Here is a 13735-nt window from a genome sequence, read left to right as displayed (position 1 = left end):
TCTGCACGGTTTCTACGCGAGGCAACGAGCCAATCTTGTTGTCGCAAAGAGCTCACTGCCGCCAAGACGTCGGGGCGAGTCGGCCGATTCTGCGCCGTTGCAAGTCGTTGTGTCTCGGCGCCCGATTTTCTTGGTGAGATCTCTCCCGCCCTGTGTCGTGGTCGGCTCGCACTTCCTGCCATCCACCCTACCTGCGATGTAACGTATAAGACGGAGCTGGTGCGGCAACGAATGAGAGCGAATGTTTCAAGGCCGGCTATCTCCGGTCATTTCGCTAAAGCCGTTGACCCGAATCATTGCTTCTCAGCAAGGGATTGAACCCCTGCAGCTATGAATGCTCCCTCATACGAAAATGAGCACGGCAGCAAGAGCGTTTGATTCTAGACACATGTAATCTGAGTATGGGGTTCCTCTGAAGAATAAGGAAACGCCTTTTAGACTTTCGGTTCTGCAAGACATGGGTAAGGGCATATGAGGAGGGCTATCATGTCTTGCAATTACCTGTGCTGCCAAAAACGGCGTATGAGGCCGGCTCCGTGTATCGGGGCCGATGGCCCACTTATCGCCGAAGAACAACGGGATCCATGTGCCAATACCACTACCGGAAACTTCGCGAACAATGGCCCAGATCAAGAAACCAAGTCTTCCGTTTCAGTTAAAGAATTACAGCCAACTGATTATTGAGTACCCATGAGGACGGGAGATAAGTTGTCCCTATCGTTATGTTTCTCCATCGTCTCCTTCGTCTTCATCATCCTCATTCTCGTCTTCACTTAATAATGGTCCTCAAAGATCTGCCCAAAAGAGAGGAAAAAAAAAACCAGAATTATTCAAGAGGTCATCTACAGGGGCCTAAAGCGCTAATATTCTGTAAAAGGCCAAGCTGAATATCGTGTCGTCTTCGCAGAGTCAGAAGCCACAGACCCCTGAGTGGAGGGGCTTTATGGGACCGCTCATTCCTCACCCATCAACATCCCACGTCTCGTCTAACCAAGGCCCTATTAGCGGTTAAACAACGAAGTTTACAATAATGATGAATGGGAAATAACGAGGTAAGAATAACAATGGCTCAAGAACACAAGGATAAGAGGACGTCGCACATTTCTCGTAACCCCATCTCGAGGTACACAGCCAGCAAGACAGACTCCAGTACGAGGGTAGCTCTTTTGAGGATCAGATAGAGTTATACTGCCCAGCAGGCAATTGTCTAAGGGAGTGAAGCGGAAAATGAGGTTAGATGAAGCCTGGAGGATAGCGAAAAGTTTACTCGAATGAGAAGAACGCTGACCTTCAGATGAAAAGAGGCGGCGGTGACAGCCGTGACGGCAACCACATCAAGAAGGTGCAATCCAGTCTAAGCATATATGGAATTTCTTAAAATTCACCAGGTCGCTCGCAAAGAAAGTCAGGCGCCTTCTTTCACCTCACTTGAAGTCCCGCCAATGGCAGAATTTTGATCGATGCTACCACAACCAATTCTCACTTGAGGTACCTACCTGCCTTATTGACTAGGACATTAAACGCTCCCACAAAGCCGCTCTTCTTGGTTTCACCACCCAAACAATCTTCAGTTCGGCAAGAAAAAGGAACCCGACAACTCAAAGAAATCGAAGGGACAAAATACCCCGCCAAAGAAGCGACGAGACTCTCGTCTAGGAACATCACAAGAGCTTCTGCCTCAAAACACCACAAGTATGCCTCACTTTCATCCGTCAGGAGAGGCTGAATGCTCAACGCCTCGAAATTTCTCGTGACGATGCTGACTCGATGGCAGTGGATGAACCGACGCTGAAGAAGAAGGGATCACTGCCTCAGATGAGCCACATCTCGACGCCTTTGCCTCATCCTTTCCCCGCCGCACTGCCTCCCAAGGCAGCCCGCAGGTTGATGGAACCCCCCAAATCAGGATGGCCAGATGCACCACGCAAGAGCTTACCTCCCTGGGACCGAGTTGTTGACGTTGTCTACCACAAGTACCGTCGCGGAAAGAGGCCCAACGTGGAAGATTTCGCCTTCGACCAGTCCGTCGCCATGTTCTTCGTTGAGCGCGGTCGAGCCCCTGACCTGGATCCCGTATCGCCATTCTTCAGACTGCCCGCTATCGCCCGCTTCAAGATCTGTCAAGATGTGATCATAAGCCACAGCTCGGAGCTCCCGATCTCTCTCACCAATAGTCGCTCGACGAGAGAAGTCTGGAAGGACGACGAGTTCATCTCTCTTGCTAGCGCCATGGAGCCTTTGCAATCATACTTGCAAGTCTCTTTTGCTCTCCGCGCCGACATGATGGTTTCCTTTTTGATGACCGAGAGGTTCCATGTCACGTACTCTCCGTTCGTCAACGCGTACTTCGACCCCCTGGCCACGCTGTGGTACAACAGATATGGTGCTTTCATGCAAGACATCATTCTCGAGCTCGACATGACGCGATTCGGCTTCGGCCCCGGCAAGCAGGCTTACAAGCTTCGTGCAGGAACCATAAAACTTGACACCCTAATCAAGTTATTTGTCGAGACACAGCTGAAGCGCTCTTCGTCGCTCAAGAGCCTCGTGCTTCTCTGTCGAAGGTTTTACGGCCAGCGCCCAAAGATTTGCGCTCCGTTGGGTGCTGCCAACTCGACGCCGGACGATCTGATCGAGGTAGATGAGCCAGAGGGTTCTCTGGCGGTGCAGAAGGTGGACGACGCCGTGTACTACTGCCCAGACGAGGAGCTCAAGGTTTGTGAGCCGCTGGTGCGAATGGAGTGGATGATCGACTCGATGCGTCTGGCCGGCTTCAGCAATAAGTACACGCACTCCCTGATCCGTCGAATTTTTCCGATTCCCGACGATGCAGACTGCCTAAAGCACCATTCTTACAGAGTTGCGCCATCCTCAGTGTGGCCGCGGATACCTGGACAGTCTTCTTGGATCGACGCAGGACGTGGAAAGTTGAAACTCGACGACCACTCGAGGGAGTATCTTCGCGGTCTCTACTCTCCCGAGGGCGCAATTCAGCTGCCGCCACCTTACTTTGACCCAGTCACCGGCCACATGTCGATGCGCCCGCCCAGTGAATACATCGAAGAACCATCTGCTGCTTACGACATGTATGACAGACCCGAGACCAGAATGACCACTTCTGGAAAGAGTATCAAGAGCTGCTCGACTCCTTCTGACGCCGGTAGCCTGGAGCGGAGAGTGCAGGGGGTCATGAACAAGCTACGGAGCATGTCCCGATCAAGCCGTGGGACTGAGGCAAGATCCTCGCTGGAACGACACCTGCTTGATCGAGAGTCATTCGAGAGCACGCCATTCGAGGCGAGGTCTGCGTGTTCCGATGGCTACAGACGCAGCCCCGTCGGGCACGTCTACATGGGAGGTGATGGCACGAACATCACAGTTCAAAGACCAAGGAGCGAGAGAGCCTCCAGTATGGCCAGCAAGGCCCAGACGTACTGATGTGAGACGGGGGTGACTACCGACAAACAGCATCCATCAACGAGGATTGGGCGAAGGGAGTTTTGGACTTGGAGGTCGTGACAAGGTTGGAACTTTGACGATTAGGAATGAGTCTCACCTTGGTGATCCTTCGGCGAGGACAAGGTGAAGGGGATGTGGATACCCGATTACGTACTTGTAGGATACCTTGCAGCACAGTACATTGACGTCAGTGCACCTTGCGCGCTAAGCAAAAAAAAAAAAAAAAAAAAAAAAAAAAAAAAAAAAAAGATGAGCATAGAAAACGCCTCAGTGACCTTCAGAGAGCATGTCGTAGCATATCCTCTGGGGCTCATCCGTGGAAATCTCACAGCCTTGCGGAAAGAAGAAGATTTTAAATGTCTTGGACTCCGTGGCTAGCAGAGTGAAGGAAGATCTTACCGTAAACAATTTCTTCATAAAAGAAGTAATTGGGAGGAGGAAAGAAAATTGGGGTACATCCATGAGGCACCTAAAGCAGGGAAACCCCACGGTTGTGCTGTGCGGTGCTTTGATCTTATCGGGCTGCGAGTACCCCACCATCAATCTTCAAAGCTTTGCCAAACAAACTACCGCCCACGAACCGCTCCTTGCGCCCGATTGAATCTGCCTACGTACAAGCCGTATAATCCGACACAAGCCCGTCGCAAAAGATATCAAGATGTCTATGCAACAGGTTCCCAACAACTTCAACGCCGAGGAGGCTGACAACCTCGAGGATGTAAGCCCTCAATCCATGGACCCTCATTCCCCAGATCAAAGAAGCGATGCGCTGACTCCTCTGCTCTCATGGTCAGATCGAGAAGCAGTTCGCGGTCAAGGGCACGTAAACCCACGTTCTAAACGCACTCCGAGCGAGAAAGAAACAAGCTAATTCGCTCCTGTCCGCAGTCGTCCAGCACATGGAAACATACTGGAAAATCCTTGAGAAGGTCAAGGGCTCTTCGCTGCGCCTGACCAAGATCGACGACGAGATCTACGAGCACCTCCAGACGGACTTCCCCGAGTTCGACCCCGCGGCGACCATCAACGAGGATGAGATGAAGAGCAAGAACGGCAAGGAGCGCTGGAGGAAGTTCATGATGGCCTACGAGAAGAGGGTTGACGACTATAACTTCGGCACAATGGTTCGCTCCAAGCCCGACGTCGAGTACGGCCAGCACGACGTCATTTTCGGTAGGTCTCTTCGCAGACGCTGTCTGCGCTGTCTGAGTGCTGGAGGGCACAAGTTGACTAGAGATTCAGTGCCCCGCATGCAGTTCTACGCCATTGAGATTGCCAGGTAGGTTCAGCCTACCCATTCCACCCTATCTAAGCCAAGGCTGACAGTTTATCTTAGAAACCGCAAGGGTCTGAACGACTGGATCTACGAGAAGGCTCAAGCAGGCAAGGCCTAAATTGCGTTCTGAACAATATCAATCAGGCTATTGCAAGCATCCGAGTGAATGAGCCGTCAAGATGTTGAGCCACCTTTGTGGCTAACGCATTGCAAGCGAAGGTGATCCTGTTAGTCGCCTCGGATGGGTATCACGAGGCGTTTCCTGGTCTCTTGGGAATGAATTATGAGGGAAGAACCGCGAGCCGGTCGCTGACTGCAAAGCATCGCACTCGGCTCTGGATCGCTGCCATGATTTGGAGTTTCGCTCATATACAGCGTACGGTGGATGAGACGCATCCCGTCCAAGTCTCCTTTTCCACTCTCGACCTTCTCGGTCAAGTTTACGTCAAGCAAATATCAACAAGAAGTTCATTCATATCCGATGCTGCGCTTTGCCATTGTGACGACACAATGCATTGTGTTTTCGGCGCCCTTTCACGACGGGGGATGCCACTTGCGTACAAGACACGGCTTGAGAAGTCTGTGCATCAAAGAACTCTCTGCAAGGCTGATGCGAATTCAATAAACTTCTGGAAACGTCATCATTCACGGTTCTGTCTTTGATTCAAAGATTTCCGAAACTCAGGAGTGTCTCCCTGGCTTTCAAGAACATTGAACAAGACCCCAACTCTCTGAAAGATATGTTAATGGTCTAATGCTATTGCTTCTGATCGCGGAGAGTTCCTTTGATTCGTTTCCTCTTTCATTCCCAAATCCTACTTTCGTTGCCCTTGTCATGGACTCGGAGACTCTCAACAAGGAATGCCTACAATGGAGCTTCTTACCTACGATTCAGAATGACAGCCGAGTGCTATTTCAAGAGAATACGCTTGCACATAGGCACACAGGCACACCTAGCTAGAGTCCACGATGCAGATATTGTCCAGCCACAAAGAAAGTAGCAGGCATCATATGCGCATCTTCTCCCTCCAGCAACCCACATCGAGAATCTCTACCCTCGAGGGTAGCACCGACTCGTCATGCTCCTCAAGACCCGCCTAGGTCTTTTCTGCCTGTTCTTCCAGTGACTCTTTCCTTCTAAGCTCTATCCAGAGATTTCTCTCTTCCATCATCTCTGGCACCCCCAGAATCCTGCATTTCCCTAGGCCACAGGTAAATCCCATCGCCATGGATCAGGATCCCGATCCACAGCCCCGGAAAACGGCTACCTGGAAGCATCTCTTCGCTTTTACAGAGTGGAAGCACTTATCAATCCTGGTTCTTGCTGTCGTAACTGCCTGCATTTGCGCTGCGGTGAAGACAGGGTACGCGCTCATCCTCGGTCAAATTTTCCAGGTCATCGCAGACTACGGCAGTGGCATCTTGGACGACGCCGACGCTTTATCCCAGACGTCAAGATGGTGTGTTATCCTCTGCTGCGTCGGATTAGGAGCACTGGGTGCCAACGCCTCACTCATGTCGTCTTGGATCCTCTTTGGCGAGTTCCAGGCTAGACAGGCTAGACAGAACATATTCCAGGATCTTCTGCATCAGAGAATGTCATGGTATGATTGCCAGGCCGATGGAACGCCTAGTATTCTTGTTCGAGTCGAATCGTGAGTCGTCCATCCCGGGAAGCTCCTGCTCCTTGCTGACATCAACTAGACAAATCCGCGATCTACAGATGGCAACGTCTCAAGTCTTCGGTTTCTTGCTTACAGACATCTTCTCATCCATTGCCTGCATCACTGTGGCTTTCGCACTTTCTGCGAAGCTGACTCTTTTCTTGATTATGACGGCGCCCATGTCTGCGGCCGTCATGTATGTGGTAAACCGCAAGCTGGGTCCCGCGATCGAAAAGCAACGGCAGCATCTCGATGACGCTTCTAAGCAAGTCAACGCCTCAGTCAGCGGTATCGACCTGGTCAAGATTTATAACGGCTTCAACCAAGAGGTGTGGCAGTATCACAACACCATCAAAGCCTCGAAGGAGCAGCACATGATTCAGGCTCATTGTAATGCCATTCAAATTTCTTACATGCAATGTTGGATCTCTTGTCTCTTCGTGGGAGGCTTTTGGGTCGGTCTTTGGCTGGTGACGCTCGGCGCCAACGCAGGACAAATTCTTACAACTTTCTACGCGACTTTGACGGCTTTCCAAGGAATAGCGAATGTCATCCCTCAATGGCTCATCCTCGTCAAGGGTATGTCCGCCGGCCAGCATCTCAAGCAGACGACAGGAATCTCTCCCGATAGACGACCGCAGAGAGCGAGCCAGGCCTTGGTCACCCCGGAGACCTGTCATGGAGATATCAAAGTCAAGGAGGTAAAGACGAAGTTCCCTCAGAACCATACCATGGGTATTTAAGTAACATCTTCAGGTGACCTTTGCATACTCGTCGAATCCTCAACACATGATATTCAGCAGAGTTTCGCTTCACTTTCCCGCTGGACAGACATGCTTCGTTGTCGGCAAGAGTGGCTCCGGAAAAAGCACTCTCGGCAGCCTCCTGGTCAACTTCTACGACACCTGGTACGGAGATATCCTTGTCGACGGCCGTAAAATTGACACACTGGATAAAGAATGGCTCCGCAGGAATGTCACCTTGGTCCAGCAGTCTAGTGTCATCTTTCAAGGCACCCTTCGCGACAACGTTACCCTCGGTCACCCTGCACCCAACTTCGTCTCCATGGAAGAAGTTAAGCAAGCCTGTGACATGGCACTTCTGCAGTCTACGATAGCAACCTTGGACCAAGGTCTAGACACGTTGATCGACTCCGTCGGCAGCGGTCTTAGCGGTGGCCAGAAGCAGCGTCTTGCCATTGCGCGAGCCAGGGTCAGAGATCCTCCGGTTCTCATTCTTGACGAGGCCACTAGTGGACTAGATCAATTCACCAAGCAACTCGTTATGGAGGCGGTTCGCTGCTGGCGAAAAGACAAGACGACAATCATCATCACCCACGACTTGTCTCAGATTGCGGACAACGACTTCGTCTACGTCTTGGAAAACAGAGAGGTTATCCAGCAAGGCACTCGGAAGACATTGTCAAGAGCCCGAGATGGCCTATTTGCACGAATGGATTCGGGACCAAACGAAACTTGCATGGAGATGAGTCCAGAGCAAGCCGATATGTCGATGGGTGAAGTCAACGATGAAAGGACAGAGTCCCAGATTCAGCACATCCCCATTGGAATCGAAGGGTTGCACTCTTTCAGAGACTCTCGCCAGGCTCGCGCTACCAAGAGATCTACTTGGCGCAACTCCATGGAGCTCACCTCCGCCTACACAAGCAAATGGGGTATGAATGCAGCACATCCAAACTCGTTGACTGGGTTCAGTAGGGCTCTACCTCTTTCGGAGAGCGCTGATATTTCGACCGAATGGGAGAGTATCAGAGGTTCTTTCTACGACCAGGCCCCCTCCCATCACGATTCTGTCCAAGCCCCGAATTGGTCAAGCATAGCCGCCGTTCAGATCGCAGGCGACGCCACACGGAACTCTCGCGCAAACTCAACCCGAGTACATCGCCAGCCAAGTGCAACCCAATTCGTCACCCCTGACGATGCCGAAAGTCATGGCACCCAAGACCTTGGCCAGGAGACAGACATGGAGGTAGCCAAGCCTTCGTTCACCAATGTCGTGCCCCTCAGTTCTGTCCTTCGCAGTGTTTGGCCAAACTTGTCAGGCAAAGACAGGTCCAGACTTGTTGTTGGTCTCTTTTCCTGCGTCATCGCCGCTGGATGCAATCCTGCTTTTTCCTACTGCTTCGCTCGACTCCTCGCCACTTTCTGGGAGGATGGGAATAGACTGGCTGCTAGCAAGGAGTGGGTCATCTACATGATCATCATTGCAGTCATCAGTGGTGCTTCGATGTACCTTGAGCGATATGCCATGGAGGCTGTTGGTCAAGCCTGGATCTGCTCTCTTCGCCTCGAGGGACTGAAGCGCATCCTTCAGCAGCCAAAGGCATGGTTCGACGGAGACACGAACTCCGCGCGGCGCATCAGCGAGTCTCTAGACCGCGATGCAGAGGAGATGAGAAACTTGGTTTCTCGCTTTGTACCAATTGTTCTGATGGTGACTGTCATGGTCGCGGTCTCGACACTCTGGGCTCTAACAATCTCTTGGAAGCTGACGCTTGTAGCCATCGCCACGACACCGATCATCCTGGCAACCGTCAAGATCCTTGCTTTCACCAGCGCCAATTGGGATTTGACTTGCGATGAAGCCGCGAGCAAAACGGCATCTTTCGTGAGAGATGTCCTCGTCAATATCCGCGTCACCCGAGCCTTTACATTAGAGAAGCACTTCAGTCAGCGGCACGCCAAGTATATCAGGACGATTTACGACTTCGGAAGTGAAAGAGGCTGGAGAATAGGCGCGCTGTTTGGTCTCAACCAGTCCATGAACTACTTCGTCATTGCCCTCGTCTTTTACTATGGCATCTACCTCTCGGCTGATCAGACCGAACTGTCGCCCGCCAGCCTTCAGCAAGTCGTCAATCTACTCCTTTTCTGTGTCGGCCAGGCAGGCTCGATGGTCAACTACATTCCGCAACTCTCAGTCTCGCAAGCCGCCGCATCACGCATGATCCGTCTTGCTACCTTGCCATCCGAGAAATCCGAGACAGACGATCGCCGAGTTCTCAGCACCCTGTTTCCAATCAATATGCGCAACCTCGAGTTCTCATACCCATCGCGCCCCGAGCACCAAGTTTTGCACAATATTTCTCTGCGACTTGACCAAGGAACTTACGCGGCAATAGTCGGTCCTTCAGGATGCGGCAAGAGCACCATTCTTTCTCTGCTCCTGGGAATTTATCAGCCATCTCGATCGAACTCTACCGGCCAAACCCAGATGGCTCTTTTGACCTACGCAGGAGTTGAGTTCAACCGAATCAGCAAATCTCAACTTTGCTCTCTCGTCTCTTATGTGCCGCAGACACCGTTCCTCTTCCCAACCTCGGTCTCGGAGAACATCGTCTATGGCCTTGCAGATGCATCAGACCTGCGCCATCCCAACAATTTGCAAAGAGCTGCCCAGGCCGCGGGCATCCACGACTTCATCATCTCACTCCCTCAAGGTTACAATACGATGATCGGCGATGGTGGACAAGACTTATCTGGAGGTCAGGTCCAACGCATCTGTATTGCAAGAGCCATCGTCAGGAGACCACGTCTGTTGATCATGGACGAGCCCACTAGCGCGCTGGATGGACAAAGTGCGGATTTCATCCGACAGACTATCGGAAGAGTGTTGAAGGATCAGGTAAACGGCGGTACGAGTGTCATCGTTGTCACACACAACAGAGAGATGATGCGCATGGCTGATCGCATCATTGTTATGGAAGAGGGTCAAGTGGTCGAGGAGGGCGGATACGATGAGCTGCAGCTCAGGGGTAGTGTGTTTCCCAGACTCATTGAGGAAGACCTCTAGATAGAGCCAAGAGTCTTTTGCAACTTGCAACTTGTGTGTATATACAGAATATAGTCAACGCCACTCCCGTCCAATGTGTTCCCCTTGCCAAGATGTGTTTCTGGAAGCTTTCCTCCCACACACACCCCCATCTTCTGATGCATTCAGAGAACCTACGTCCGCAAAGCATCACCCCCTTTGTCGCATACAGTTCACAGCCGCACATAACTCAACGCAGTCTAGCCTCTACATCGTGATGAGTCGCCCACCTCAGTCCTCGCCCTCATCGGCCACTGACACGTCCTTCAACCACCCATCCATCCCCCACGCTCAAGAGGCCCTAGAAGATGTTTTTTCCTTCCTCTTCCGCCACTTGAAGAAGGAAAGAGCAGGGTAGTTACCGCTTGAGCAGCTTCCTCAAGGACTGAAGACGCGCCCCTGACCGCTCCGGCTTTTCATCCCAAGCTGTTGAAGCGAGAGACGAGACGCGGCAGAACGCCTGGGTTGAATAATATTCACCGACCCTGCCTGAGAAGCAAACTTTTCTTCCTCCCAACCCATCCTCACTCGCTTTACCATCGACACTTCCCCATCCTCTCTTCTCTCCTTTGCGTCGCTACATTCGCTATCTGTGAGCGAGATCAGCTAGCTCTCACTCTGAGTTTGACTATATCCTGTCGAGCTGTCTTCTTTTCAACAGTTCTCAGGCTTCCAATATTACCTGCGAGTTCCAATTTCTCACGGACTCGTCCTTCACTTTACAATCGCCAGCCCAGATCGTGAGTGCTGCCCTTCACCCCCATATCTCTCAATTTAATCTGACATCAGAAAAACGCAGGGAAACTTTCATCTCTTAAGTCTGTTCAAGATGGAGAAGATCGATCACAGCGGTCTTGCCGACAGCAAGACCATGGGCTTCATTGCCATGGTTACGGAGACTTCCAAGCCTGGCCGTCAGCCTCCCCTATCGGCTTCCAGTGACTCGGCGTGGAACTCGGGCGGCGCAGTTGCAACCCGCGGAAGGAAGAAATTGAGTAAGTTCAGCTTCAATACGATTTGACTTTTTGAAGTAAGTCACTTACATGGGAAACTAGCCACGGCCACTGCCGGACCTGCTACCACGAAGACTTCCAATGTTGCGACTTCTGCTACCGCAAAGTCCACGAAGTCCGCCGAAATCACTTCGTCATTCAAGACAGTCACTAGGCCTACTACAGGTGGATCAACTCTGTGGTTCACGGAGCCAACTACTTTCGCCACGACTTCGGCTTCTGCTTCACAGACGGCGACCAGCGGGCTTGCAACCCCCACCAACAGCAGGGCGCCAGCTCCGGAGGCCAGTGATAACAGCGCGCCCAACCCGCAGTTAATCATTATCATCCCAAGTGTCGTTGGTGGAATCATTCTTTCGATTATCGCCATTGCCATTATCAAGGCATGGTGTCGTAGCCGTGAGGCGGTCAAAGATGGCAACGCTCGCCTGGCCAACAGCGGCCTTGGTCGGTGGGAACCTACTTACGGCCAAACTGCGCACTCGCCGTCCGCGGACGAAGATGCCTTCCCTTTTGGTCATCGCGCCCCTTGCCCACTTCCTCGTCCGGAGGGCATCCAGAACGGAAGCGCTCAACAGAACCAAGATGAGTACCAACTTCAGGACCTGACCCCGACTCAGTACGGCGGCGGAACGCAGACGGAAATCTTTCCACCCTATCAGGATCGTGGTTCGCGTTCTTATCCTCAAAGCACCGTGGGTTCCCAGCGCAGCTACATTGCCTACCAACCTCACCCGCAGCACCAAATCCAGCTTCAGCCGGCCGAACTGCCCGGTGACAGCTACATTCAGAGTCCGACTACTGCTGGACCATCTATCCAGAGTTCTCCTTCGGCAACAACTTACATCCAGCCTACTTCTACTACTGGATCCCCCGACCAGGCTACTCCTACCGATGCCTACCCTCAGAACCCGCCCGCCGGCACGTACCACCAGACTTCTCTCACTGGCACTTACATGCAGGTCGTCAACCAAAACTAAGAACATGGTTCGCAGAAAGACCAGCATTCTTCGTTCATTCACTAGCGAACTACCGGCATAGGAAGGCTGACGAAGAAAAGGCGATGAGCTGTTGGATTGATTCGACCGAGCGTACCAAAAGTCCTCGGTACAAATTGTTGGATTACACACAAAAGGACACGGACGCGCGCAAAAAAAGTTTTTGTTTTCAGTTATTCCAGGTAATGGCGGGGAGAAGGGGATGAGTGGAGGGGAATGGAATAAGAGGTTCTGAGGTTTGGTCAAGAAGAGAGGATTGGTCAGGGCATTGTAAATAGCCAACAAGGATCAAGGAATCTCACCGATGCCGTGGAGCGTCGGGAATAACAGGGTTTAAAAAAGTCATTAATCGCGTCTGCTCCACGTAGGCTTGGCACATCCAACGTGGATGTGACTTTGATTTTGGGTCTTTGCCGACATTTTGCCATCTCGGTGATCTCACACTAAATCTCACACCCTGTCTGTGTCTGCTTCAATCGGCTCTCCAACGGTAGGCTCCCCATCCCAGACTGGACCAGATCAGGCCGGACCAGCTTAGCATCATCACGACTCCATCATTCAAAGGCTAGGAATAGCCGGTAACCGATGCACCACTCCGTCTCAGGATGACGCCGTCTCTGCGGCTACTTGAGTCTTGCGCATTCGCCCAAACCCCCCGGGAATAGGATGGGAACGAAAAAGAGTCGAGACGTAGATGCCGGTTCATTCCCAGATTGGTTAGAGATGGCGGGGACAAACGGACGGATGGACGATTCAGGCACTTGTCAAAGCAGCTCGCTTGCTCACGGCCATGCAACCACCCCAGATGACCCCCGGGATCGACTCTTGGCAACGAGACGACCCCGTCACTAAACCCGCGCGGGTTTCCATGCCCGTGGTTTGGTTTCGGTCTGGCCCTTGCCAGCATCATGAGAGAAGCAGCAGCCGCAGTCTGTCGTTCTTCGATGTCGATATGCCAGTTTGAGCGAAATGGAACAACCTGGCAAGCCGTATGTGTGACATTGGCGGTATGGATGGTCCGTCTGTTGGCGATCTGCGACTGCATCTACCCTCAATTTTTGGTTCCCGCCATCCTCTAGCTCGGGACAGCAGCATCAGGCAGGATGACGAGCGATGACAACCCGAGTCTTGAGCGAGCTAATTAGCAGCGACCCCGAGACGCGCCCTCCCTGACTGAGGCTGTTGAGGTGGTGTCGCTGCACGCGGGCTGATCCTCCCCGCGTCGCTTCCCTTCCCCCCCCCCCTCTCCCATTCCCTTCCCTTCACTCCGGCAAACGGCAAACACGGCCGGGTCAGCACAGCACATCATGTCGAGATCCGTTTCGCTGAACTCGATATTACCAAGATTCGCGGGGTACCGTCCACAACTGCGCGTCCGAGGCACAGCACAGCGGACCGGGATACGATTTGCGTTGGCCTGTCGCACGCAGACGGCGGACGAGGTCGGAGACCGGCCTTCCTCCCGCCTTGAGTTGGGCTGAGCTGAGCTGCCAA

At 52.4% G+C, this 13735-nt stretch overlaps 4 protein-coding genes across 4 annotated transcripts; all 4 read left to right on the top strand.

Moving 5' to 3' along the window:
- Nucleotides 1-1815: 1815 nt before the first annotated feature.
- CGCS363_v011453 (uncharacterized protein) lies at nt 1816-3438 on the top strand (the record flags this gene model as incomplete). The annotated part of the gene is made up of 1 exon (XM_036643302.1): nt 1816-3438. One exon carries the CDS (start codon nt 1816-1818, stop codon nt 3436-3438), a length of 1623 nt encoding a protein of 540 aa, XP_036491537.1.
- Nucleotides 3439-4117: 679 nt separating this feature from the next.
- Nucleotides 4118-4853, top strand: CGCS363_v011452 (Protein PBDC1-like protein; the record flags this gene model as incomplete). The annotated part of the gene is made up of 4 exons (XM_036643301.1): nt 4118-4177; nt 4356-4632; nt 4702-4738; nt 4796-4853. 4 exons carry the CDS (start codon nt 4118-4120, stop codon nt 4851-4853), a joined length of 432 nt encoding a protein of 143 aa, XP_036491538.1.
- Nucleotides 4854-5962: 1109 nt separating this feature from the next.
- Nucleotides 5963-10212, top strand: ABCB6 (ABC transporter B family member 6; the record flags this gene model as incomplete). Its single annotated transcript, XM_036643300.1, has 3 exons — nt 5963-6390; nt 6440-7100; nt 7156-10212. 3 exons carry the CDS (start codon nt 5963-5965, stop codon nt 10210-10212), a joined length of 4146 nt encoding a protein of 1381 aa, XP_036492580.1.
- An 847-nt stretch (nt 10213-11059) lies between these two features.
- Nucleotides 11060-12223, top strand: CGCS363_v011450 (uncharacterized protein; the record flags this gene model as incomplete). The annotated part of the gene is made up of 2 exons (XM_036643299.1): nt 11060-11225; nt 11286-12223. The coding sequence occupies 2 exons, from the start codon at nt 11060-11062 to the stop codon at nt 12221-12223; spliced, it is 1104 nt and encodes a 367-aa protein (XP_036491539.1).
- Nucleotides 12224-13735: the final 1512 nt, after the last annotated feature.

This window comes from Colletotrichum siamense (genome assembly GCF_013390195.1).
Source record: "Colletotrichum siamense strain Cg363 chromosome Unknown KSG_Cg363_contig07, whole genome shotgun sequence".
Lineage (NCBI taxonomy): Eukaryota > Fungi > Ascomycota > Sordariomycetes > Glomerellales > Glomerellaceae > Colletotrichum > Colletotrichum siamense.
The sequence above is the reverse complement of the archived record's forward strand: the minus strand, read 5'-3'. Positions and strand labels throughout refer to the sequence as shown.